The sequence below is a fragment of the Haemorhous mexicanus genome, chromosome 2, assembly GCF_027477595.1.
Source record: "Haemorhous mexicanus isolate bHaeMex1 chromosome 2, bHaeMex1.pri, whole genome shotgun sequence".
NCBI lineage: Eukaryota > Metazoa > Chordata > Aves > Passeriformes > Fringillidae > Haemorhous > Haemorhous mexicanus.
In genome coordinates, this window is record NC_082342.1 from 54,375,225 (window position 1) to 54,402,946 (window position 27,722).

The following is a 27,722-nucleotide window of genomic DNA, read 5'->3' on the forward strand; positions in this document are numbered from 1 at the left end:
GCAGTTTTTCCCTGAGCCTTCTCAGTCTGTCATCATAAAGGCACTTTGCTATAACTCACGGGCTTAGCCTTGGGCAGCGTAGTCCATCTTGGAGCCAGCTGGCCTTAGCACTATTGGATATGGCAAAAGCTTCTCACAGAAGCCACCCCTATAGCCTCTCCCACTGCCAAAAATTTGCCACACAAACCCAGTACATGTTTCAGGCTTGTTTTTTAAAAGACACTGTATGTCAGCCTCAGTTCTGTCCTGTGTAGGTAATTTTGATATCTCTACTTTGTTTCACCATTAATAGATATTCTGTTGTATGTATTTTTGTGGAAATGAAATTGAATATTCACAGTTTATCAGTAGGTGATCTTACCACCTGAAGACTCATTTTCTTCATGTGCATTTCATCTGGAGCAGTGAAAATTTAAGTTGCAGAAGATGGAATAGTTTAAACCAAGAATGCCACTTCACAATGCCAAATTGTCCAGTGACTTGACCTGAAAAGGAGACAGAAGGAAAAATTAAAATAGAAGAATGAATTCTGGCTTGAATCATGTGGAATATGAATATCAGCACTGGTTTCAGATTTTTAGGAGAAATAGGAGAGAGTTATGGTACAATTGAATGTTCTCGATAATTGCTCCTGAAGAAGTTATATTTGTGTAAAGCAGTTGCATCTTGATGGAAACAGCAACTACTGCTTGAGAGCATGATTCTCTAATGTGGTAGTCATGATGTTTGTAGAGAATAATTGTCTTCCAGTTGCTGTTACAATGAGTTAATATTTGTACAAGGTAGAAGAAATTCTGGATATATTATGAGTTGGATCGGACTGAGTTAAAACTAGTTTTTAATGAGATTCAAATATGAGAAGGACTTGATGTCATATGGTAAACAAAAGTGAATTTGGCTCTTCTTTTTGTTAGATTTTAGCAGGACAATCACAGATATATCAGACAAAAGGTATGTGTCACTCTGACAAACCCTTACGTACTCTCTCTCTCTCTTACAAATGGATCAAAAAACATTTTTGTGTGACATAGGATGTCTTAGAATCCCTTCCTCCTCCCTCCTCTACTCCCACCATAAATTATTCAAATGAGTCTGGGTACTGCTAAAAGTGAAGGGTGGGAGAGAAGTGCTATTGAATGGAAAAATTTGTTGTTCTCACAGCTCAAGCTTGTGTTCAATGTAATCAAGTCCCCCACAAATTTCTCTCCTTGTTGGCAGTGAACAAGGCGTGAATTTTATTCAGAATATTAGGAATGAGTGAGATGGAGTATTAATGAAAACATTGTGCGGCTTTATAGCTTTCACAGCAACAAAAGCTTTACATGAAGTGACAGTAATCGGTATCATAGAATAACAGAATTTAAATTAGTATATAGAATACAGATATGAATTATATTTGTATAAGCACTTGACTTCCCAGAGAATAAAAATTATCTTAAAATTATGTTAGAGGTCTGAGATAAAGGAAGTGAAAGCTCTGAATTTCTGCTAAGGATTAAAAATCCTAAAAGATAGGCACAACAGGCCATGGCAGGATAGCATAATAGGGCACCCTGTAGTGCTCAGCTACTAAAAGTTTAATCCTTGATTATGAATTTTATTGCTTTTGTGTATTTGTCTCAGATACTTAAAATAATGTTGTCATGTAAGTTTGGATTAATATTTTTACATAATTTATTTTAATTACATAATTTTTCTGGTTTCTGCTTCTTTTAAATCCATTGACTGCTTCTGATTTCAGAAACTCTGCAATGATCAACAGTCTGCTCCACAATAATATTCATAAAAAATACACATATCTCATAAAGAAAAGAGTGATGGGTAGGAGTTGTTAGAAGAGAGAAATATTTCTGCTCAGATCAAGAATATATAGAAAACAGCATAATTCCTATGGCAAATATATAAAGATAATTGGGAGAAGGAATTAATTTAAAAGCAAAACAATTCTAATATTGAAAAATTTAAATTTAATAAAATTATAATATTAACATAATTTTAGGATAAAATAATATAATCCCTTTTCTGTATATATTGTTTTCCATTTTGTACTTCTGGGTCTGAATCTTACACATTTTCATTTATATTTTGCACTGAATTCACTATATGTAGCACTAAAAAATCTGGATAGATAAAAACTTATTTTCTGTCAGTATTTCAATTCATTGTAGTAGTTTATACTATTCACCAAGTTGAACTAGTGTTAAATTTTAATATTCTATTTAAATTATAAATCTCTTCTTCACCACGAGGCCTTTCAATATTCACAAATACAAATAAAGCCATTATGCAGTGAGACTGAGTGTCCTCCAACAAGAAATTATATTGTGATGATTTTGAATTTAATTCTATTATTTTAATTAATTATTTGACACATATTGGTATTATCTGATTTGAATACACACTCAGAAAAAATGTATTTATGAGATACTATTCTTTTAAAGACTATTAAAGTCTATTAAAAGCTAATTTCCCATGTTTTAAAAGGAAAAAAATTGATTAGAGTTTTTCCTTCTTTGAACAAAAGTAACCTGTGTTGACTGCTGTGCATGGCAGAAAAAACTGGGAAAACATGTGGCATAAAGGTAGAGAAACAATGGTCTCTCAGAGTCAGAATTCCATATTTTGTTTTCCTCTTTTTTTGGATATTTTCACTATTTTTGCATCTGTCCTTTCCTTCTGTATATTTTAATTTTTCTTAAGGATTGTGTAAACATAAATATCTTCATAGCTTTTTCATCTGGGGCAATTTACACACAAGTGGTATAATTCCTTCAAAAATTCTTAATTAATGGAGGTGTTCCCTGACTTGTTCAAAAATTTCATAGAAGAAAACAGAGAATGTTTAGAATAAAATTCAAATAATAGATGAGTAATACTCTAATAAAAATTGTGATCTGGTGATCATGAACTGCTTTGATTAACAAAATTTTCAGATGATCAGGATATGAAAGGAAATAAGTTTGGGAATGAATTAATGAAAGAGACTTTCTTAAAAGCATTCCCCATGAGACTTTGGCAAAGAGAAGGAACAAACATCCATCCGTGTAGGCACACTGCCAGCTATTCATTGAAAAAGAGAGCTAATGGAGTAGTGGTGGAAATCCAGGTTTCTGCCAATGATCTCAGTATTCAGGTTTTACGGTCAAGTTAAGGATTTGGTCCACTATTAACCCCTTCTCTGCAGAGGAATGTAGTGACATTAAAATGGGTTATCCAGACTGTCTAACACCTGAGCTCTTCCTCCCCAAAAGCTGGTTTCCATTTAGTATAAACTGGGATATGGTTTGAGATAGAATTAGTGAAAGACTGTAAATATTTAATCTCTGTATCTCTGCCCCAAAGTCAAGATAAAGCTGCACATTTTGGAACCACAGTCTGCCTCATGACAACCTTAGAGCCATTCGTCTCACCTTGAGGCAAAGTGGAACCTACTGAGCTCTTTTCAATTAAATGAAAACACAAGAAAGATTTAGAGATAGGATTTTTTTATTTTGACATACCAACATGCAAGGAGTATACAAAGCCCAGTTATATAAATAACACAGGATGTGTTTGTGGTGGGTGCTGTAAAGGAGGCAGTCATTGTGAACTGGAACCAGGCTACTTATGTCAGATGGGCAATTAGTCTTATGGTATAGAACTCAGGATTTGTTTGTGCAAAATGTGTTAGTTCCAAAAAAATATACTCAGATGTTCAGTGCAGAAACCCATGCATACATATAACTATGAGGAACCATGTTTTTCTTTAATTCTGCCTTTATGAAGTATTTTGATCTGCAAGAGGCTTTTGGATTTTGACAGAAACCTGCTGCATGAGTGCTTGTACTGTTTTCTTAATGTGTCATAATTTCATTAACTACAGGAGCCCTTTACAACATTCTTTCTAAATGCAAATGATGGCAAGTTTGACCACCCAGATCGAACCTTCTCCTCAGTGGCCAGGTCCTGGAGGAACAGCCAAAGAGATACCTCAGATGTGAAGGTAACATATATGTTAAATAAATGGATAAATATGCAATTTCATTATGGATTTTTTGTTTATGTAAACATAAAGAAGGTGCTGTATTATATTTTATATTTATATATATCTCATTTCTTTATATTCAGCACACTAAGTATAGCATAAATAAATAGATGTTGATAAAGTTTATTGTTCTAACACAAAAAATCAAAGATTCTTTGAAGTTGAGTGGACAAAAGATGGGATTTTTTTTAGAGAAAAACAACCTAACTGATCTAATTTAGATCAGATAATCAGGAGATGGAGAAAAGCTCAATAAATTGTTCTTTCCTGCTGTTAACTCAATATTTGGCCCACTCCATAAAACACAGCAGGAATTGGATTTGACCTTAAAGTGTCATATTGTTATAGCTTGCCTAGCTCTGGGTTTGCATTGCCTGGGGCAATTAATAAAGCATTAATGACAAGACCCATTTAAAATGTTGGCTTTTCTGTACAGCTTTAGCTTTTACTTGAATGTGCCTGGGGATATTATGCAACAATACACATTAGATTAAAACAACTTCTACACTATATACAGAAACAGCCAGAGAGCAGGGTGATTTTACTGCTGTTATTCCTTACCTTTGTATTTACCTTGTTAAATACAAAGGGTTATTGTTCATAGACATGGGACCTTATCAGAAAGAAACAAAAATCTTGAAATATTTTGAATAATATGGTCCCTTATTGATTCTCATTTTCTAGTAATAAAGTAGGAAAAGGCTTCATTATAAAAATTGCTCTTTTTTAAAAAAACCCACATTTTTCAGTGAGTATATTTCTCTTCTATTTATAAGCTACCACTCATACTAGGAAATGGTCATGTTGCCATATATATTCTATTTTTATTTTTTAAAATTTATTTGTCTTGGCAAAGAAAAAAAAGAAAAAAAAGATGTATATATGTTGATTTATTTTTATTCCAGAGGTCCTGTTTGCATAAGTATTCCAACAGTCTCATAAGGGACAAATCACGTTGTTGTTATTCAGTTACTAGATAGAATAACTAATTGCAAATTGTATGGTCATTCTAACATATGGGAGAAAATGCTTTTTAAAGAAATCAACCTGAACCTCCTACAAACCATTTTATGTTTATTCATGCTCCTCTGTAAGTCAATAGTTTTTTAAGTACCATCACTCTTACTCATGTAAGAAAACAGGAAATTTCCAAATTTGGAAGAAATTTGAGGTAATATCTACTATATCTGATATATCTTCAAAGTGCTGACATTTTGATTTTTACTTCTCAATGAAATCTGTTTTTCCTGTAATTCCACTAGAATATCTGGGAGAGTGACTTCCTAGAAGTGGGGCTCAAACAAAGGATAAGAGCCTTAAACTGAGAAACAAGGGAAGACAGTTGGAAGTGACTGTAATCTTCTTGTCTGGCTTTAGTACACAGGAGGAGGGCAGTTAAATACATCAAGGCATTGCAAAAGATAAAGGAATATCTGTGCACAGACAGAGAGAGGGTGTTCAAGTGGGGTATATAATTAGTGAAAGGATTGTTCTTAAACTAGCAACCAAACGAGTTATCAGTAAAACAATTAGCTGAAATGTTTGTCTGAAAATACCAGGATTCTTGTGAACCAAGTGGGATAATTTAAACTGCTGTTGCCAGGCATTGCAAGGATGAAGGAATTAAGGATGGATAACAGCTGCACTGCGTTGTATTAAAAAACCCCAACTTTATCAAAATAAAATAAATATTAAAACGATGCTCAGAACCAAATACCTTCAGAAAAGGGAGGCAAAAGGTGAAGAAATGAAGTAGCTATGTTCTTTACTGAATGTAAGAAAGGGAATTGGGGATAGCAGGTAAAATAGTAAAAATTAAGGGTCAGAATTGCTCTAGGGGAAAGACTGTAATACAAGGTGTTCCAGAATGCATTTGGCAGTCTACTATAGAGCCCCCAAATCAGATTTATACATATATACACATTTCTGTTATGCCATTAGAAAGAGAAATACTACTTGGAGCTAAGTCATTCCAGAAAATCTAATATGGGAGTAACAGATGAGGTATGTTAATCAATAAATGTTTTCTCCAGATAATCTCTGTCCTGTCCATTCAGGGATACATTAGGGGTTAAAGCTGCTGTTTAAAATAGAGGTTTGTTAATTAATGAAGATACAGGGAAGGTGGGTTTAGAAAATAACTTTGAATTTATTTATTTTGAATTGATTCAGTTCAAGATGAAAATAGATGAATAAAAGCAGATTCAAAAATGAACTGAGTCTTTAAGAAATGCTGAAACAAATATAAAGCATTCATAAATTATCTAACAAAAAAAAATCCCTATAATTTAAGGGAGATTAAATACCAGCATTTGACATATTGCACTTCCAAAATAATTTGTTGTATAGTAATACAAAGATGTAATAAATCTACTGAGATGCACTTCAATAGCCTAAGCAAAATATGTCAATGCATTCCTATTTTGTCTTCAATTAATGAAGAAAACTAAGATCAACAGGATGGCACAAAGTTTATCATGATACTAAAGGTTTATCCTTAGGGTATAACAACTGGAATATCTCATTAAATATAATTTTCACCTGAAACAGTCTTATTGGTCATTCATTCAGAGCCATTATGTTCTCAGAGAACATATGTTATTGCTTTTTTCCTTTTCCTTGTCTAGTTTTTAGTATGAATTCTTGCTGGATAAATCAAATGCTTAGTGCTTTCTTTGCTGGAAACCATTAAGTGTAAGATATACCTAAACTGGAGTTAGCTATAAGAAAAGAAATGCATTTCAGGAGTTGGATACAGGTAGGAAAATGTGTGCATGTGTGGGGTAATTAACCTCTAAAGAGGAGACACAGAAATTATATGATATATGCAAACATTTGAAAGGGAGAAGAATTATTTCTCAAGGAACAAAGAGGGAAGGAACCTCAGAGGAAAGGGATCAGAGTGGAAAAATGCTTGTTTAAGCAAGAGAATTTGAAAAATTAGGGTTAAGTTGAGTATTCTCTGGGTTTGAATATCCCCACAAAGGGAAGTAGCAAACTCTTTATTTGTAACTTTTTTTTTTTCCAAGTAGACTGGCAAAGCACTGGCAAGGCCCTTTGATTTGCAGAGTCTGTGTTTCTTAGTGATCAATCAAGAATGAGTATAGCAGCTAATTGTTGCTGTTGTTTGTTCCTTAAGATCTTAATGAACTTCATTTCTCAATGCCATTACATCAGGGCCAACTTTTCCCTGAGGCTTTGAAATTCATTCTGCAAAATGATAGGGAAATGGACTATTATCAATACTACAAATACCTAATTTTTTCAGATTGGTTGTGCTACTGCTTTGAATGCCTTTCGGGCTTTTCAAACACTTTAATCAAGTTTTCAGGGACCTGAAAAGCAGAGAGGTTTGGGGAACTACTAAGAAATCCCCTCAAAATTTCTGGTAATTTTTGTTACTCTCCTAAGAGCAGCATCCACTGTCTTGCACCACAGAAAAGTTTCAGCTCTGAGAGTGTGAATTATTCAAAAACTAGTGTTCAGCTGTATGGCAACTTCTAGTATTTGTCCAGCAGTCCTGTTAGAAAGTATGGAGTGGGCAAAAGAGAAGATGTGTACAGGTTGTATGTGAGTACAGAATCTGAAGGCAGGCATGCTCTCTGTTAAAGCTTTCTGTATACTTGTGTAGCTTCTTTTGGCTCCATGTGTAGCTATACATGAGGGGAAGGGCTTGGCAATGTGGATTTCCTTGTGATATACATGCTCTAAATTCTTTTACCATCCTAAAGATTTTTTAAGTCTTTATGGTAAATATTTAGTGCATGGAATAGAGGCTATCCATCAAAGTAGCAAACTTTGAAAACTGTTAAGACTAGCAAGTGTTCATTTTTCATGTATACCTTATCAGAAATTTGAAATTCATCTGAGCTGTTATAAGTACATTTATCACTGATCTTACTAATCTCATTAATTATTGTAGCACAGATTATGAAATAATTTTAAAACAGCATGTGTAATGAATTAATCTGACATTCTTCATTGCTGTGTGTTGTAAGATGGCTACAATTTTTGCTCTCATGTACTGCATTAAATAATTATATGAAACGTCTTTATTCTTTATTAACAAGGTCTAATTAAAAAAAAAAAAAGGTTTTTTAGGAAAATAAAATCTGGAGGGTTTTTTACATCCGTTACTGTTTAAGAAAGAGGAATATGAGGTACGTTATTGTCAAGTGCTTCAATAAGTGCTGAAGTAGATTAATTTTAATTAACGAACTGAGATTTTTATGTACTGCAGATGCTTTCCACAACTGTTCTTTTACAGCCTCAATGTTGTCTGAAAAAATACATTCAAACCACTTTCACAGAATTCTGCATTAAAATTTAAAACCCAAGTACCTGAAATTTGCAAAAGAATGTGTCTTTCTCTAGGAAGCTACATTTCTATGTGTCCAGCTCCTTTTCTCCCATGGTTGTGTCCTCCCTGGCATTCTCTCTCTGTTTCTTCCTTTCTTTTCCCTCCTTCCCTCTCCCCTTTAAATATGTGTTGTCTCTTCTGGGACTGAATTATTTCACACTGAGCTAATGAAAATAGGGCTGTGGCAGTAGCTTAATCAGCCTGAAAACAAGCTGTAATTCTGGCATCTCAAATTGTGGCAAAAAGTAGACCACATTTGAAAAATGAAGTGTATGATAGATTATTGCTCAATAAAGGATTAAAGATTTACTTAGACCATTTTGTTCCTTACTCTCGAGTTGTTTTGGTTCATTTTCAAGAAACTCATTCACCTACAGTGGATGAAACAGAATTAATGCAGTATGTGCTGTGTTGGAGTGGTAACACACAAGGGAGAACCGGGATAACACAGTTTATTTTATTGTGTCTCCCTTTATCAACATCGACCTTCTCTCGAGATAATCAGTACAAGCTGGAGGAAGAATGAACGTTCGCAGGGTGACCTTTGAGGAAGCAAGTCACCCGGAAATGACCATAACTTGGCCAGTCAGCTTGCACATTTTTTCCTTTCTAAACCCCCCCCCCTCCCCCTCCCCCTTCCAGTTTTTGGTAACACTGACTTCCCCAGAACCTCCTGTTCAGACGCTAATCTTTCCTAATACCTCTCAAACTTGTTATATTACTTTTTGAATAGTCTGTTTAGAAGTTAGAAAGGTAGTTCTGACAAAATGTCAGTAAAGTGCTTTAGTGTGAAATGGAGGAACTCATGACTGACTCATTGACCCAGTACTAGACTCTTGTGGACTTAATGGATGCCAGGGGATCTACCTTTTGGGAGGAAAAGAAAGAAAGAAAAAGAAATGGAAGCTTTAAAACCTTGAAGTGAATTATAATAGAAAAGTGAAAATGTCTGGGTTGAATTTGATTTCATTTGGAGGCCATAAAATGGCATACCCTTAGCAAAACATATTAAACAGAAATGTCAGATTCAATGCAAGTGGTGTACAATTATAATAGTGTTAATAGCAGTCCTCTATCACCTGAAGACATATTTTTAAAGTTTAATTTCTCAGCAGTTTGGATTTGTCACAGGCTTGTAAATTAGAAAATGCATTTGGGGGATGTTTTCTTATATGAAGACACAAGGCATGTAAGACTGTTAACTATACCTTGGGGTTTTAGTACAGCTATTAAAATAAACAAGAGATCACATTTACAGACAAGAAATGTCTGTTATAATATTAATTTTGCTTTTTTTTTATACACCCTTCACTAGCTTTACTGCATCATTCTTCATGTGAGAAGAGCCAAGCTTCTTGGGCAGTTTGAAAGGCAGCTGACTATTAAATGATGGAAAGCTAACCTGCCTTATTAGAAGTGTGAATGAAAGGGGAGCAGAGGAGGTTACCAGCTGATGAAATGTCAAGGACAACTAGACAGAAATTACTGCAAATAGATTTAGATCACTAAAATCCCTATTTTTATTAACTCTTTGAACTCTAGATATTTCTTGTGGTAAGAAATTACCCGTGACAGGTAATGTATTCAGAAAGATTTATTTAGAACCTTCAATGTCTTTTGGCAAGAGCAATGAAGCCAATAACATTTACTGATTAGTTTCAGTTAATGCAAAATTATAGGTCAGCTGAGTTGCATGCAATAACATATGCATTTAAAATATTTAATTGGTCTGTGGATATTTTTAAAATTCCAGACCTTAAAAGTTTGGTTTTCTGTGTATTTTTTCTTTACATTCCCTCATTTTATGCCTGCTCAATGATGTAACTTGCAGGAAAGCTATTTTATGGGTTTGTTTGTTTCAATATTTTCCTTCATGTCTTGATTTGCACTGGCTGACACAATGTGTGTATTGTAGGAAAAATATTTTGAGATTTATGTTTCATGAACATTTGTAGCTTGAAACCTAAATTTCTCAAAGTCATGGTAGCTTCAAACTAGCATTTCTTTGCACAGATCTGGCTTTACATTTACCTTTTACCACTAGTGACACTGAAGGTGCAATAGGCTTTTTAAGAAACCTCTTATCAACTATTTTGTCTGTCAAGCAGAAAGCAGATTTGGAGACAGAAGGTCCTCTGTGTCCTATCCCTTGACGTAAATACGGTCCCTGAGATACATTTTTCCCCCGCTAATTTTTGAGTCTCCTTGTCCCTATCTTCAGGGTGAATTTAACAATGACACTTCTGAAGTATGAAACTGGTGATTTGTAAAAAGCTGTGCTGTATGACAAATTACACTCTGCTCTGAAGTGAATGAAAAATAGCAGATGCTGTCAGAAAAGTATGCAATCTCCATCTCCAATGTAAAGACTACAAAGGTTGATAAAAACATTTATTTTGGCTTCTGTGTGATGAACATGTGACAAAATATGATATGGCCAAAGTATATAAAGAAGTAAATTAGGTTATGGACTGTTTAGCAATAAATCTGCTAGCTGATTTAGGAAGGTTAGAGGAATATTTTGTATTTCTGTAACAAAAACAATGGAGCAATACATCATTATCCTTAATTTAGACTTTTAGGAGCTTGAAGGCTGTAAATCTGGTAAGTAATGCTTTTCAAACATGCAACAAACAATGCAAAGAGAAAACAGTAATTTCTTTTCAGTATCTGGGATGGATTGATAGCTAGGATAAGGGAAAATTTACTTAGATTGCATAATGAAGGATTCAGGGCAGTTACTAGGTAAAACTCCCCAGATGAAGAACACTGAGACCAGTTGATGGAAGAATTGTGGAATTGCTCTCACTTAAATTCTGGGACAACAGAGTAGACAGATATCTTGCAGGACAGCTGTCATAGCTGAACCTCATCTGGAATGGAGGAATGGACACAGTCACCTCTCTGAATATCACCCTGAAACAGCTATTTTTTGAGGTATCTGTTTCCTGTCCATAACAGAAAAAGTACCAAAAGAGCGCCCCTCTCAAGCCATAATCTGTATTAGGATATGAACTGGCACATGCCCATTTGTGAAACAAATTAAAAACAAACTCTAGCTGAGAAAAATGTTAATAAGTTTTGAAAATAACTCTAGCCCTTGCTAGTGTTATATTTTCCTGCATTCTTTTGTACATTCTTGTAACTTTCAGTGGCTCCTTAGTTAACACGACTCTCTCTGGGCCCCAGTTGTCATCTTGTCTTCTCCTCTGAGGTTCACTCCTGTCTGCTCCTTTTCCCAGAAACCTCCTGGGCTCCATCCTTTCTGCCTCACTGTCCTTGCTAATCCTTCCTCTCTCTGCCTCTCCCAGTTTATACTTCTCCTAGTGAAACATGCTCAGGGGCCCTGGGGAAGAGGATGTTTGCCCTTCTATGCCCAGCCACTGCCTGCCTTTGGCATGTGATAGAGGAGACAGCTTCTTCAGTTTCTCACAGCAGAATAAACAATGTACACATAAAACCAAAATTTTTATCAACCATCTCTAATTTGGTTGTATTTTCTATTCATCTAAGTAGCTAAATACATGAATCTGAAGTTCATACATACAGGATGCCAAAGGCTTTCATACTGGGCCTGTATTTTAGTATATACTAATTCATCCTCTAGAAATGAGAAGGGGATATATTTATTTGAGCTATTTTTATGCACTGTGATTTCTTAGTCTAGTAAATAGTGGAGACAGCAAAATTACAAGAGGAGCATCAAATGCTATGAAAGAAAGCTGAATGGTTAATACAAAGTATGGGAAATATGTAAGTATCTGGGAAAGGTCACATGCGACATGGCTCACATTTCAAGAAAAATTTCAATTCATGCTAAATAGCACTCAAATAAGCAATGTAATTGTAGGCTGCACTAAAAATAACATTGAAGAGAATGCTGAGACTATAACACAGTGGGTTAGTTAATGTTTTTTAAATAGTATGTTTAGGGTTTTTTTGGTTTTTTTTTACTTTGACTGAAAAAACCAACAAAACCTACCAGGAGATATGTAGCTGAAATGGTTAGGATTCTAGGGAGAGTGTTATTTGAAGAGGATTCAAAAGTCTGGCACTGGTTAACTTCCAGAGCACAGGAATAAGACAGCTCAAACTAAACATACACAACACAATAAATCTTATAAGGAAAGTTAATCACATACTTCTGTTTATTCTATTTCTATTTATGTTTTCTGCTGTACCAGACAAGGGAACATTAAATTACCCTGAAAGCAAAGAGCAGCAAAGATAAACTTACTAAACAGAAATACCTTTAAAAATACTCAGTGACTTAAATCCCTTTGTTTCAAGATACCCCCACAGCCAAAAGGTTAGTAGAATTCAGTTAAACACTAGATGTGTCTCTGGGTAGCACAAATCTTTCAGGTATGTTAGATGTAAAAGTCCACAGTTACATGCTATGACATTTAAAACTGAAAAAGGAAATTTAACAAATAACTTTTCTTTAATGGAATTGAAGGACTTGGTTGCCGTGACATTGCAGGTTAGTATGCCACCACATTGAATAAAAATTGATAGTAATCACAACCAGTGCTATGTGCTTCAAGGCTTTTATACAAAGTAGAAACAACCTTTGCTAAATTTTTTCTTAATAAATTCTGCTTCATTTGAATATTGGCTTTAAGATTAACGTTGACTTTTTGATATTTCTGAGGTCCTTTTGATCTTTTCCCTTTTTTAAGGCAATACTCTTAGTTTGTCAGTAATTTGGGTGGTAGTATATGTTGGGTTGTGAGTTCTGAGTTAATGATTTGTTGAAGTCCTGAAAGATTTTTGTATAGTTTTCTCCAGCTTTGAGGACCATTCATTCTTTTTTGGGCTCCATTAGAGGAAACCAAAGGGCTTTCTTTGGAACCTGAGATTTAGTGAATCATGTTTTGGGCGAAGGGGGGAAGATTGCTTTTAAGAAATTCTCTGAATAAATTAGAGATGTCTATAATAAAACTTAAGATTGGCATTAAATGAATCTTTTTTCTTTTAACATTACAGGATATTCAGGATTTCTCTCATTTTGGCTATGCTCTGGCTGCTGTTTTATTATCTACTACATCTAATAATTTAATTCTTTCTTTTCTGTTTGGAATTGTAGCTTGTTTCATAATGAATTATTCAGGTTCAGACATGCCTTACTTGGTTAATGTTTTATAGTAGTTAGGTACTGATTGCTTTTGCATTTTAGTCTAAGCTATATTAGTATCTTATGATGTAAAGAAGTAATCAAATTGCCTTCCTAAACATACTTAAAATTGTAGCAAATACACTTTTTTTTTAATTTTAAAGGTTGCTTTAACTGCTCTATTCTCTATGGAGTTGCAGATCAGATTTAATTAGATAAGTTTGTGTCTGCAGTGGGTTTTTTTTTTGCTTCTCATATCTGCAGCCTTTGAAAGGACCACAAAGAGACTCGGATTTCAGGTGCTGTGTCATCAGTTTTTATCATGTTACCCAGATGAATGCCATAATGCTTTTAACAATGTAATTTGGTGAATTTAATCCATATCTGGATATTAGAGAAGAGATTTAGGGTGAGCTTCAAAGCTTTTTTTTTTTTACTGCAGTTCAGTACTTAATGCTAAAATAACAGGAGCAAACAGCAATATTCATTATGTCAAAATGGATTCCTGTTTAGCTATTCTGGAAACTGGGAAAACTTCACACTCCAAGTCACCTATTGTTTATTATATGTTGCAGTTATTGATCTTTCACTTTTTAAGTAGCATGTATATCTGTCTGAAGGACATTTGTTGTACTGATATTTTTCCCTCTGTCTATTCTTGAATTTTTCTTACGGTAGAAAAAGATCTTCACCATGTATTATTTTTCATTGCATAGGTAATTGACTTACCATCTTTTCTTATGCAATTAAAGAATTAAAGAAAGTAAGATCAAGACACTGTTATGTGTGCAAATTTTCCCTTTTTTACATATTTTTGTTAAATAGTATTTTAAAAATCCTATATAATTTCATATTGAAGGCTTAGCATAAATTTTCTTGTACCTGCTATTCTGAAGAAGTCTTCTTTACTCATATGCACTGCCTTATCTAAAGTCATACTTTTCATAAAAGCAGATATGGGAAAAAGAGTTTGAAAATTTCATTATGCAGAATACATGTGACTGTAAGTCAAAGAAAGCAGGATATAAAATTTCTTTAAAAATGTGTACAGAAACATAAAAAAAACCCAGGAATGTTTTAATATGTAGTACAAGAGAGCCTGATTCTTGGAGTACCATTTAGCATCTCTGTTAAATATGAAGTCTCATTGTGTGTTTTCTCCCTGCTAGGAGTTAATTCCAGAATTTTACTACCTACCTGAGATGTTTGTCAACAGTAATGGCTACAATCTAGGAATCAGGGAAGATGAAATTGTTGTGAATGATGTTGATCTCCCTCCCTGGGCCAAGAAACCTGAAGACTTTGTCCGTATCAACAGGATGGTAAGCTGTACTTAAATTTAGTCTAAAGGGTTCTATATTTTAATCAGCTAACCTAGTTCTGTTTTTCATCTCTTTAGAACTAGATTTAGAGAAATAAGATTTAAAAAAGCAAGGAATTTGCATTCTGTCTTGCTTGACGGAACCCTTTATTTTATAGTAGATTTTCCATCCATGTGCCCAAATAATGGAAATTTAAATTCATATATTTATTCTCTCATGAAAAAGCATCAGACCTGCATGAGCCTGGAAATACAAGATAGCCTGAAAAATTTATGTCGGTTCCTCCTCGCCATCTTCTACATCAAAAAATAAAAAAAATACTATAAATGCTGATATCTTGCAAGCCATCTTGTAGTCATTATTCACCTGAAGATTTGCACTTCCTCTTCATCAAGATGAACTGGAAGTGTAGAAATGTGAACGTAAGCGAACAACTGCAGTCTTTGAAGAAATTCTGGAAAAGAACTACTCTGATGTAAATCATCATGTGCCCTCCAGAATTTAAGCATAAAGAACATTTCTGGTGTATATTTTTTCTTTGGCCAGATGATTTGGCCAGCAATACTTCAATCTGTCATATTGTTCTGGAAATAGTTCTTCCTTAAAATGCATACTGCTTGTCTTTCTTAACGAGTCAGGGCTATGATTTTAGTAAGCTGTGGGTTTCCATACGGTTGCAGAACTGTTCAGTTTATGCATTATTTCCAGTAGTGCTTTTGTGGTAGCATTGCAAGTCTAGCAATGCATTGGATTGTTGGGGATTTTTTTCTGATCAGTTTGGTAACTTAATTTTAAGAGCTGTCTATTTAAAGAAAATTGTTCTTCAGGAGTTGATAGAAAAAAATAGCTCTATCAAGTTCAGAAGAATAGAAGAATATTATAAAACCAAACCTATTCCTAGATGTAGATGATTTAGACGTGTCCTCTGTTTAGAAGAATAAATGATTTGACATATGTACAGCAGTCTCCTAAGGAAGTAATGGGGACCTCATCACTTGAGACATATGAAATGTACTACACAAACCAGGAGACATGTATTCTATCATTGACAGGAAGAAGCTGAGCAACCTTTCTTGGCCAAGCTCTCTTATACCAGATATACTGGAAAATTATTTTTAAAAACAAGTAATTGTCTCAGCTGCTGAAAATAAATTCAAGTGCAATTTTACTAGAAAAGAGGGAGGTGTACTGAAAGGATCACTGGAGTCCATTAGGATTCTCAAGTGTGGGATGTGCAGTGACAGGCTGGTGTCTCTGGAGTGCCCGTGTTGCTGCACAGAGCCCTTTTTGGGTTGTGGTTGTGGCTAAACCCAAACTGAGCCCAGGTGTAAGCACACTAAAGTTGGCCTAGAGGTTTCTTTTTGACATCTGAAAGAACCAAAGTGTGATTCCTTGGTGAAAACAGAGAAGCAAGCTGCCACCTATTGGGGAATTTAACGAGAGATGCACAGTAAGGACTCCCATTCTTAAATTTTGTAACAATCTTCCTCTTATATTAAATTGCATTTAATTTATATTTTCTTTCCACAATGTTGGAATTATTACTAGGAGGATAAAGGCACTATGTGGTAAGAAATCACCTGGAAAAAAGCTCAAGCTTTAGTTTATTAAATTTCCCTTGTGCAATTCCTGCTTTTTGGAAAGTAGCATGGCAGCTCTCCACATAAAAAATTGTGCTCTTGAAGAAAACAGCTGCTTACACAGATTTAGAATATAGCATTTAGGCCTCCTTAAAGCTACAGGACTTGATAGTGAGATGATGACTGATTCCACATCTAAGTATGCTCAGACTGCCAGGAGGCAGACAAACTGATGTTAAGACTTGAGCAGTATCATAATTACAAGCTTCAAATAATTGAGTACTTTGCAGTTACTAAAATCACTAATTATCAGCCATTTGTATCAGACCCTTCCTCTACTGTTTTCCAGCTCTTTCCTCACAGATGTGAGCATTATGCCATTCTTGTACAGGTTTGCCAGGAGGCAGTTTCTGCATGGCCTTTATTCCCCCATCATCTACTTTTAGCAAGGGCATGATCAGGAGCTAAAATTCATCTCTACACAGGTACATGCTGTCTTTAAATGAGCAGTCAGGAACCTTGAAAATTATAATAAAGTCAGGAACTGCCTACAAAACAGGAGAAAGTGGCATAGATTTATTTGAATTAGATGCAGAACATAGACTGAAAATCACCTTGGGAGGAAAGAGTAGAAGATAATAAGAAGCAGAAGTCTGGAAACAAAAACAGTACCAAAAATAGAGCAGTAGCAAGGTAGGAGTGACAATGAACAGCAATTAGATTAGATGAAATTCTATAATTCTATATCCACCAGAAATAAGTGTATTTTGATGCCATCTATGGAGAATCATTATATCAACAAGGTGTAAACAGAGGATGTAAACAGTTGTACCTACCTATGGTCCTTTTGAGACTGCACCTGGAATATTGGATTCACTTCTGGGTAACTAGAAAACAGAAGCATTCACATTTGGATGGAGTTCAGAGGATAAAAGCAAAGTGAATAACTTTGGGAGTTTAAAGAGCATGATATATGCATAATATTTTACAAAGCTTATTATGAAGAGCAAGTAGCTAAAGAAGGATAATCCTTTTCATGAAGATGCAGATAGTATGTATAGTAAGAAGTAATGGAATTACAGTTTCAAAATGTAGCAATTTGAATGTGTTATAATTTTTAGAAAAACTTCCTCATGTAGGGTTTTATTAACACACACAACGAACTGCCGGTAACCCATTTTTTTGGTCACTGAAATAAAACTGATCAAAGGAACAAATACAAAGGTATTGGAAAGTTTGACATTCCCTACCTAATGTCTGATTCCATTATTTGAACCAGCCAGCAGATGTATTATTCAGTTAGGTCATCCCCAGGCCAGGCTTTGGCTGTTACATTTTTTCTTGCGGAAATAAAATAGCCTGGGTGTGATGCTGATGTGTAAAACACAGAAAGCTTGTGCAAGCTTGGAATTTCTACAGCAGCTTAGCAAAGCAAGTAGAGAATATGTTTACAGAAAACTAAGGGATGTTTCAAGTAAGGGTTTCCCTGATCCCTTATCTATTAAAATCAGCGGTAGTAATTTCATTTCAGTGGGAAGAATCCTATGTGGTAGTGCATAATATACAGTGGGATCTTTTTTTCCAGAGCTGATGCTGTTTTCTTTTGTTCTTTTTTTTTTTTTTTTGTGCTTTCTGCACGCATATATTACGTGCAATTTTATGTGGGAGTAAATAAAAAACCTTCTATACTACTTGTACATTTATGAATGTAAGCATTTTCTTTAAATAAAAGCAAGAATGCCATCATTTCACCCTGACACTTACCAAAGAAAGCACATAACAGCCTAGGAAACCTCACTGGGGCACAGTGTCATAAACCAGCACAATTTAACCAATTAGTTAACAAGCTTTACTAAAATTCTGTTCAAATGAATAAATTTTGTATTGTATCATTTGATTGTTCAGCTGGTTGTTTTACATTTCAAACTAAACATGGAAGTGGAAGTGGAAATTGTTTTCCATCAAAAGAAATTCCTTTTAATTTGTGAAAATTAGACTTATTAAAAAGACTGGAAAAGACAGTCAAGATACTTTCAAGACCTATTACAATATCTTCAACATTCGATTTACACATCAGGGATTGTTGTAGCAGTTTTATTTATCCACACAAAGCTAGACTGATTACTGTGGAGTTACTCATGAAACATTAATAAAGCACTATGTTCAATGCTAACATGATTATGGTCTGACCTCAGCAACAGTACAAAGGACAGAGGCAGAAAGTGTCCCTGATAACATTACCCTAATGCTGGGCTCATCAATCATAATCTCCCAGTTTACCAGGGGAAAAAAATCCACGCATAAAACCTTCCACAGATGTGCATCTGCAGTCCTACTCAGCCTCTCAGTCCCCACAGACTCAGAGCAGACCAAGAGCCAGAAATAGAACAGACTCAGTCAGTAAGTCAAGCATGTTAAATCAAGGCAGGGAACACCACTGTGAAACACTGAAGCACAGCTTTTATAATAAACATTCTTTAGTTTTGAAACAAAAGATGCAAGATTGTGTAATTCAAAGTTAATTATAATGATATTTTAATTATGGCTTATGCACATATTAAATTACAAATTGCAGTGCTGAGAAAAATGTATTCATGATAAATTATACTTTTGAAAGACTAAACGATGTCTTGGTTTTGTTATACATATTTTGTTCATATTACATAACTTTTGTTAAGATTGAATTTTCTTTTTGTCTCTGAAATGATTTATTTGCACTCCTTTGCTGCCAATTGCATTTTTGTACTATTCCCTGGCTATTCAGAAGCATGCATAGTATTTCCTAATTAAAAAGATTCTTGAATAGTCATTAGAAATATCTAGCATGAAATCTCTGTACTATGAGAATCTGGATGATCTTTTCCTCTTCGTTGAGTTGTGATTCAGCAGCAATTGACATTTCTTTTAGATAAGCAGTAGATAAGACTTGATATTACTTCCTCAAAAGTTGCTTTGATTTTATTTTTTGTATTGCCAAGGTTATGCAACTAAAACTTATTCAGGCAAAAGGGGTTTCAGTCTACTTCAGACTTTTTAATTACTTTTAGCAGTGATTTTTTTTTTTAGACTTGCTATACTGCTGAAGAGACTTACTTATATTGTGAAGACGCTTACATAAAGGATCAGTTTCTCTGCAGACATCCCTGAATAACCAAAATCTGTACGGTGTACTTCTTTGTCACGTCTGTTAAAATATTACTTTGCTTAAAAGAACATAACTAATCTCAGATAGCAGTATTGCCTGAAATACTTTATGAGGAAAGGATTTCACTTTGATAGTCAGTGCAAGGAATAGTAACTGAGGAAGAGAAATATTTGGTGGAGAGAACCTGCGATTGCTGCTGAGGACCATGGTTTTGAGGGGAGAGAAGAGAAACCCAGCCCATGGGCTGAAATGGCTGCTGATTTGTTTTTGAGCAGATCCGTAAAACCAAACTACCTCAGAGTAATTATGGGAAAATATCTTTAAATATATGTTACCTATAATTCAATAGCAAAATGGAAAGCTTTTTGGAGAGACAGGATGGGGATATGGAGGGCAAAGCAGCAAGGCAGGAACTGCAGAAGGAGAAGGTGCAGCCGTGGTCCAGACAGCAACATCAGGGTTTTCCACTTCTCTGGTGACAAAAAAATACCTGGAGAGATATTTTACAAATCCAGAACTTCTGATGTTTTACACAGCATAAAGTCTGTATTGCAATAAAAACCACTGCCTCCTACTGACATGCCTGTGAAAAATAACTTTAATATCAAATTAGAATGAACATAGGGGAAAGTGTACAGTGTTCATAAAGGCCAGAAAAGAGCTATAGTAAGAAGTAATTTGGTTTATAATGACTTTATTTAGTTTTAACATCAACTTACTAATACCTCTTTTTATTTCACAACAGCTACAGGTCAGATTTTCAGCCTGTGGAACATATGTGCATACACTTGCCTGTAAACATGCAAAACCCACAAAATCTGTATACACTAGACGTATAATAATGTTTGCAATTTACCTATTAACAATAAAAGTCACTCCACTGGAAACAACAATATGTTAAACACCTTCGTTAAAGCAAAACTCATGAAAAAAAAAACTTGACTGGAATATTGCTATTTGAAAATGAAGCCCTAATAACTGTTCAAACAAGTTAATTTTAGGAGCGCTTGAATAAAACTCTGTTTTGTGTACATGTTAGTTATGATAGATAACAAGGTGGTTGTTGGCTCATTTCTGTTTAAGAATCTTTAAAAACCATATTACAAATTATATGGATATTACATAATTATATAAGTAATAATTATTATTTAAAAATGTTTCCATAGCTCATTTAAAAAAATGTTCATAAAATTAAAGCCCTCAATATAATTTAAATCCAAAGTGCTGATTTTTATGGCCATCACCAGCCTATTTAAAGGATATTATTGTTGTCTTTTTCTGTATGTTTTTCCTACTGTACCTACAAATTATGTTTTATACAGAAAATTCCCTCACCCTATTCCCTACTGAGCATTGCATATTCTTGAGAAACCAAATGATGTACCGTTGACAGTGAATAGCTCATAAATTTTCAGGAGGCACTTACATGGAGGGGGTGTAGCCTGTGCATTAGAGCAAATTAGGGAGAGGATTCTGCAAGTATCGCATGAGTAGCATTGCAGAAGTACTTGGAAGAAACCAGGTCAGACCTGACACAAGAAGCTTTCCCCGGACTAAAATAAATCCTGATTATAAAGCCTTGACCCAGTGAGGGTGGGCTGCGACTTTGTAGCATTTTGGTGGCCCTTTCTTGAGGGCGCCTTTCCTGTTTTTCATGCCTGGTGCCATGCCCACAGGATACCCTGGCTGGGAGGCCAGGAACATCACACAGCACCCGTTTCATCCTGCAGCTGGAGGCTGTGCAGTGCTAAGGCCCTCTTCTGAAGAAGAGCCCTTCTTCTTCACAGGTCTGGCTCCTCTCTCCACCTTCTACTCTGGTCCTTTCCCTAAATTCTACACCAAGCCACACAGCTTCCACTCTTCTGAAATATAGCTCAAAATAATTATATTCCCTTGCTATAAATTTCCTCAAAGTTTCGTCAAGAAACTAAGGTTCTTTCTTCCCTGAGGAATTAAGGACCATTAGACCTGCAAACATAGTATGATAAATTTGTTTAAATAATTGGAGACAAAGAGATGATATGCAGCTGTTAAAAAGTAGATAATTTAATAAATTATTAAATAACTATTAATCCATGTGAAATATAAGTTCTCCAAACCTGCCAGGGTCAGTAAGACCTTCTGTGGAATGAAAAGGTGCTGAGCTAGGGCTGGTCATGCAAGTGGAAACTGCCTTAGGGAAATATAACATATGTGTTCAACTCTCGTAAGTCTTTTAACTTGAAAAGTCAAAAAAAGTGCAGTACCCCTCATGAGTAAGACTGATAAACTGGTCACAATGAGCAAGGTACTCAGGGTACTTTCTACTTGAATCTTCAATGGCAACCTCTCTTCTCACACCTCTCGAGTTACTAGACTGCAAAATGGGGACTCGGGGAGCAAAGTCCCTCCCACTTTAAGAGAAGATCCAGTTGGGTGCCCCCTGAGGAACCTGAGCATGTGTGTATGGCACCTGATGAGTTGCATTCCAGAGTCCTGAGGGAATGACCTAGTTGTCAAACCACTCTCCATGAAATGTCATGGCAGTCAGGAGAAGTCCCTGATGATTAGAAAAAGGACAACATTCCTCTCATTTTTAAAAATGGTAGAAAGGAGGGGCCTAGGAACTACTGACCACTTGCCTGGGAAGGCCATAGAATAGATCCTCCTAGAAGATGTGCTAAGACACGTGGAGGGCAGGAAGGTGATTTGGGACAGCCAACACAACTTCCCCAAGGGAAAGTCCTTCCTGACCAACCAAGTGGCCTTCCATGATGGAGTGATGGCATCAGTGGACAAGGGAAGGGCTGCAGGTGTCATCTGTCTAGACTTGTGTAAGGCTTTTGACATGATCCCTTGCAACATTCTTTTGTCTAAATTGGTGAGAGAATAATTTGATGTGTGGACTGTTCAGTAGATAAGGAATTGATTGGACAGTTGCATCAGCTTGGTGACATCAGTGGCAAGTGGGGGTCTGCCCTGAGATCAGCACCATTTAATATCTTCAGCAATGACATAGACAGTAGGATTGGGTGCACCCTCAGCAGATTTGCAGATGGTACCAAGCTGAGTGGTGTGGTTGACACACCTGAAGGCTGGGATATCGTCTAGAGGGACCAGAACAAGTAAAAGAAGCAGCCCATGGGAATCTCATGAAGTTCAACAAGACCAAGTACAAGGTGGTGCGTCTGGGTCAGAGCAACCCCCAGTATCCACGCAGTCTGGGGGCAACAGATGGAGAGCAGCCCTGCCAAAATGACATGGGGATGCTGGTGGGTGAGAGACTGAACATGAGCCAATAAAGTCTCTTTGCAGGTTGGAAAGCCAACCTCATCCTGGACTGCATTAAAAGCAGCATGAGCAGCAGGTCCAGGGAGGTGTTTCTGCCCTGCTCTGCTCTGCTCTGGAGGGACCCCATCCTGAGTGCTGCATCCAGCTCTGGGGTCCTCAGGAAGGACATGGACCTGTTAGAGTAGGTCCACAGGAGGGTCAAAGAGGACCAGGTTCTGGATTATCTCTCCTATGAAGACAGGCTGAGACAGCTGGAATTGTCCAGCCTTGAGAAGACTCTGGGGAGACCTTATGGTGACCTTTCAGTGCTTAAAGCGTCCTGTGAGAAAGATGGGGACACACTTTTAGCAGAACTTGTTGAGATATGGCAGTGGGTAAAGGCATTAAATGAAAAGAAGATAGATCAGACAAGATATAAGGAAGAAATTTTTTATAGTTTATAGGATGATGAAACAATGGAACAAGATGCCAAGAGATGTGGTGAATGTCTCATCTCTGGGAGCATTCAAGGTCAGACAGGACAAGGCTCTGAGCAATCTGAAGTAGTTGAAGATGTCCCTGTTCATTGCAGTGGGGTTGAACTAAATGACCTTTTAAGGTCCCTTCTAACTCAAACTGTCCAATGGTTCCACGTTTTTGTGATTCTAACTCCAGTGAGAGGATATTGGATGAGAAAAGTGTAAAATACACTCGTTTAAACCAAGTATCGATTTTTTTCAAATGCATTGTCTGATCTTTGAGTAATCAAAAGTTCTTCTGTTTTCCTGAAATGCTCTTAATATTCTAGAAAAAAATTGCTAATTTTGACGAAAAAAAAACCTTTTTTTTTGTTAATTACATTTTAATAAACAAATAAAAGAATAATAAATATATGCAAATCAAAAGACATTATAAATATGCAGAATTCAGATGCTCAAGAGAACTTTTAGGCTGATTGCTTTAAATGGATTTGAGGTGGATGCTAGAAAGATAACTGGCTTTAAATTCTAAATTCTTAAAAAGCTTTATTACATACAAAAGGAACATTAAAAATTGATCATTTAAAAGTAAGGAAATGCTTTATTGGGTGTTGCTGTGGCATACCTAATTTTATCCTTGCATGCTAGCCTCTTGCACTCTAACTGATGTAAAAGTTCTGTGGAAAAGATTATATGGAATGATGTAGTTGCTGACTGTATCATTTTATACATGCACAGTACAATATAATTGAGGACATTGCATTTTCAAATTATTTTTTGGGAGGCATGAATTGAAACTAAATAGTATTAGTTTAATATTATTTAGTATTCAGTCATGTTAATGCGATTTTAATAATTTTGCATTATGCATATGATGGCTTCTGATTTTGCAAAGGAAACAACAAAATTTTGTGTAGTTGCATGCAAGATTTTTTTGTGGCTTTTTATGGTATGCTGAACTTAAGCCCTTGAAGACTGAGCTACATGTCAGCTCTTAAGCCTGAGCCTTCCCATCCATTTTCATCAGAGATAATAGTCACTGGTTTTGACAGAAAAGGGTCCAGTTTTCCACCAAAGCACTGAGAGTTTCTCTTCCATGAGGAACATTACAGGGAAAATCTCTGAGGAATGGTTGCATGATGACCCAGGCATGGTTTGCCTTGTCTGAAGCTAGTCCTGCTTGTGGGGAGGTGAGAAGGGGGCTGCTGCCAGTAAACAGGGCATGGCGTGGTACTACAGCACCTGATGATTATTTCTGAAGCAGCCTCCTTTTAATGTAAATGAAAAAAATGAATAATCTTTTCCCAAAGTTTATCAGCTTGTAAAATCTGAAACTTCCTCAGAAGGACATGAAGCTCCTAGCTGGGAAGTGTTCGGGCTGAGTAGTAGCAGTGTGATAAAAACAATGGAGGAATTTCCATTTTAGATTTAAAACTAATTATAACTAGTTTGAAAATTAGTTGGAAGACTGCTCTTTTGAATTCTCTTTCCCATTTCCATCCTTTTCTTTTTTTTTTTTTTTGACAAATTAACTAACTTAATTGAAAAGCCCAGTAATTATTAAAATACTTGCAGCTAGGAGAAACTCAGCAGCTGAGAAGAAAATTAGCATGATATTAAAGTAAAGGAAAAGGAGACTTATCTTTTTGATGCTTCTCTCAATAGAATAAGTTAATTTTTTATAATGTTTGAAAGATTTCAAATATATCAAATAAGCCTGAAGAGAAAATGTAATTATGCCTGCTATGTTTTCTCAGTTACTTCCTAATCCTGAATTTCACTTGCAGGCCCTGGAAAGCGAGTTTGTATCATGTCAGCTTCATCAGTGGATTGACCTTATATTTGGCTACAAGCAACGAGGACCAGAAGCCGTGCGTGCACTCAACGTTTTCCACTACCTAACATATGAAGGCTCTGTGAACCTGGACAGTATCACTGATCCTGTCCTCAGGGAGGTAGGTGTTTACTGTCATTTCATGCTAAAAACTGCTGTCATCTCACAAGAAATGGTACTTTTTCCATCTTTCACTGCTGAACAAAATGGATGGGTTTGACTTGATTCAGAATTTAGGCCCCAGGTGATTTCAGAAGCAATATGAATAAACTAGCAATGAAACAAATGAACCTAATAGATTTAATATTCAGTTATGGTGTAGGAAATTACATTGCAATGTATATTCTTTAATATAGTGTCTGCTACATTTTATAATTTACTTGCATTAAGTTCACTTAGTAGAACTGAAAAACTGGAAAAAGCCTGCATCGTAGTCATAGAGAACAAAAATCTAACCTTTACAGTCAGATGATGGTGAAAATGAGTCTGAGAAAGAATGTATTTTTTAGAGTGACTGTAGCAAATATTTAAATTATTTTTAATCACATAAAGTATAATCAAATTGTTATCTAAAGAAAAAATGCTTTCTATTTGTTGTGCATTCGAGTACTTATGTTTAAATATGCATATGAATGAAATATATATATATATATATATATATATATATATATATATATATATATACACACTTTTGGAATATATACAAGTGAGTGTTTTTAATTAATCAGTACATTTTAAAAGAAAATTGTTCTAGATATCCTGCTACATTTCCTTCCAGTGACTGTATTTGTTTTCACTTAGATTAATAATCTTAATGGTGTTTTTCTAGTACCTATTAATTTGCATGATGATTTTCTAGCAACATTCATTTGTTGGCTAAAACAATTGAAATTTGGTGGAAAGTGTGAGGAAGCAACAGCTGCTAGATGAGTACTGCTGTGATGAAGCTCTACACACAATCTTCCATTCCCCCAGATAGCTGCCATCTGCTGTATGCAAAACAGGAATAATGTACATTGCCAGGCAATGGGGTTTTGTTTGTTTGTTTGTTTCTAATCTTGCAGGCAGAAATCTACAGATTTCAGAAAGAAGATTCCAGAAAGCATTCATTCAGCTAACTACTGAGTTTTTTCTTTTTTTTTTTTTTTTGTTTGTTTGGTTGGTTGGTTTTTTTATTTGGCTTGGTTTTGTTTTGGTTTGATTTAGGGTTTTGGGATTTTTCTTTTGTTTGTTTGTTTGTTTGTTTGGGTTTTTTTTTACCAGTGCATTGCTGCATTCTATTACATTTGGTGATTTTTAGGAACAGAACTAAAAAACCATTTAGACCCCAGGCTTCCTAAAATTGGATTTTCACTCCATGCACTGTAAAGCTTAGATTTTCTAAACAACTAATATTTTCTCAGTTTTAAGACTGACCACAACTGCTTTGACTCCCCCTGCCTCAAATATTTCATGTTGACATCTGCATAATAATTTTCTGATTCAAAAATTGGAGCATGAGAAGAGTCAGGCTCTTCTAGAGATAAGAAGAAGCAATGTTTTTTTTAAGTATAAAGCAGGTGTCCAGCACCATGAATACAAGGGATTTGCATGGCTTAGGGTCCTGATCTGCATGGGCAGACTCCTGTGTCTTGACTTTTAAGGTCTACTCCCACAGGGCAGCTTGCAGGATTGAGGTCTATCTATCTGTCTGTCTGTGCACCTTATCTAACATCTTATGACATGATGAGACTCTTCAGTTCTCCTGGGGCTCTACTTGCCTGCATATCTTGTCATCAGAAATCTAAGAAAATTCATGGAGACATTTTCGTTCACTCACTTGTACATCTAACCCATGCCCTTTAAGTCAATAACATATAAACACCTTAGGCGATTTACACTGTAAATTTCTAAAAGCACAAGTTAATCTTCATTGCAACAAGTTATATTTTTACATAAATTTCATTGGTAGCAATGAGAAGGAAAAATTACCAGAAAAAAATTGATCCTCATTATTTTTGTTATGCATAGACAGTAACGTTGTAGGCATCCATTTAAAAATAGTATACTTTTACTTCCAAGAGATCTCAGGATTGTTGATTTTTGGTTTGTCATAAGAAAGTTAAAAAATATTTTAAATTAATTTTTAATCAGAATTTACAGTACATATTTAAATATAGATAGATTTAGATCTGCTTTCTGTTTTCCTGGGATCTGTTTATGAAACTAGTGCACATTCTCTGGCCAATAATAAAGCATTTGACATCTTGATGATATAGAGGACCATGTATTTGATGGTCACGTTTCTGTTGTGAGTATATGGGATGGGGTTTTGGCTTTTTTGTTGCTGTTCGATTTGAGCTTGTTTGGGTTTGTTTGACTTTATTCTGGCTTTTAGTAAATATAACAGAAAATAAATTAAAAGCAAAAAAATATTTAAAAAGCCTCTGAAGACCCCTTGTAAATATAGGAATTAAGGATAAAAACACCAGCACCTTTAAAATCGTGATAAAAAGTGTTTATCATATCTTACAGTGGCGAGCAGTGGTATCTGGCATCTCAATTTAGAAACACTGCAATTTAGAATTAATTTGCACCCTGCAGTTATCCAGGAAAACACATCTATCTCTTAGT

The 27,722-nt window shown here is 35.4% G+C and overlaps 1 protein-coding gene across 6 annotated transcripts in view; it reads left to right on the top strand.

The window, feature by feature from the left end:
- The window catches only part of NBEA (neurobeachin), a 454,976-nt gene that overhangs the window by 385,113 nt on the left and 42,141 nt on the right, over window positions 1–27,722 (top strand). For all 6 annotated transcript variants that reach the window (XM_059838861.1, XM_059838862.1, XM_059838865.1 and 3 more), the window contains 3 exons: window positions 3,863–3,982; window positions 14,670–14,822; window positions 25,063–25,230. In XM_059838861.1, coding sequence (XP_059694844.1) covers window positions 3,863–3,982; window positions 14,670–14,822; window positions 25,063–25,230 — 441 coding nt within the window. The remainder of the gene's footprint in view (window positions 1–3,862; window positions 3,983–14,669; window positions 14,823–25,062; window positions 25,231–27,722) is intronic.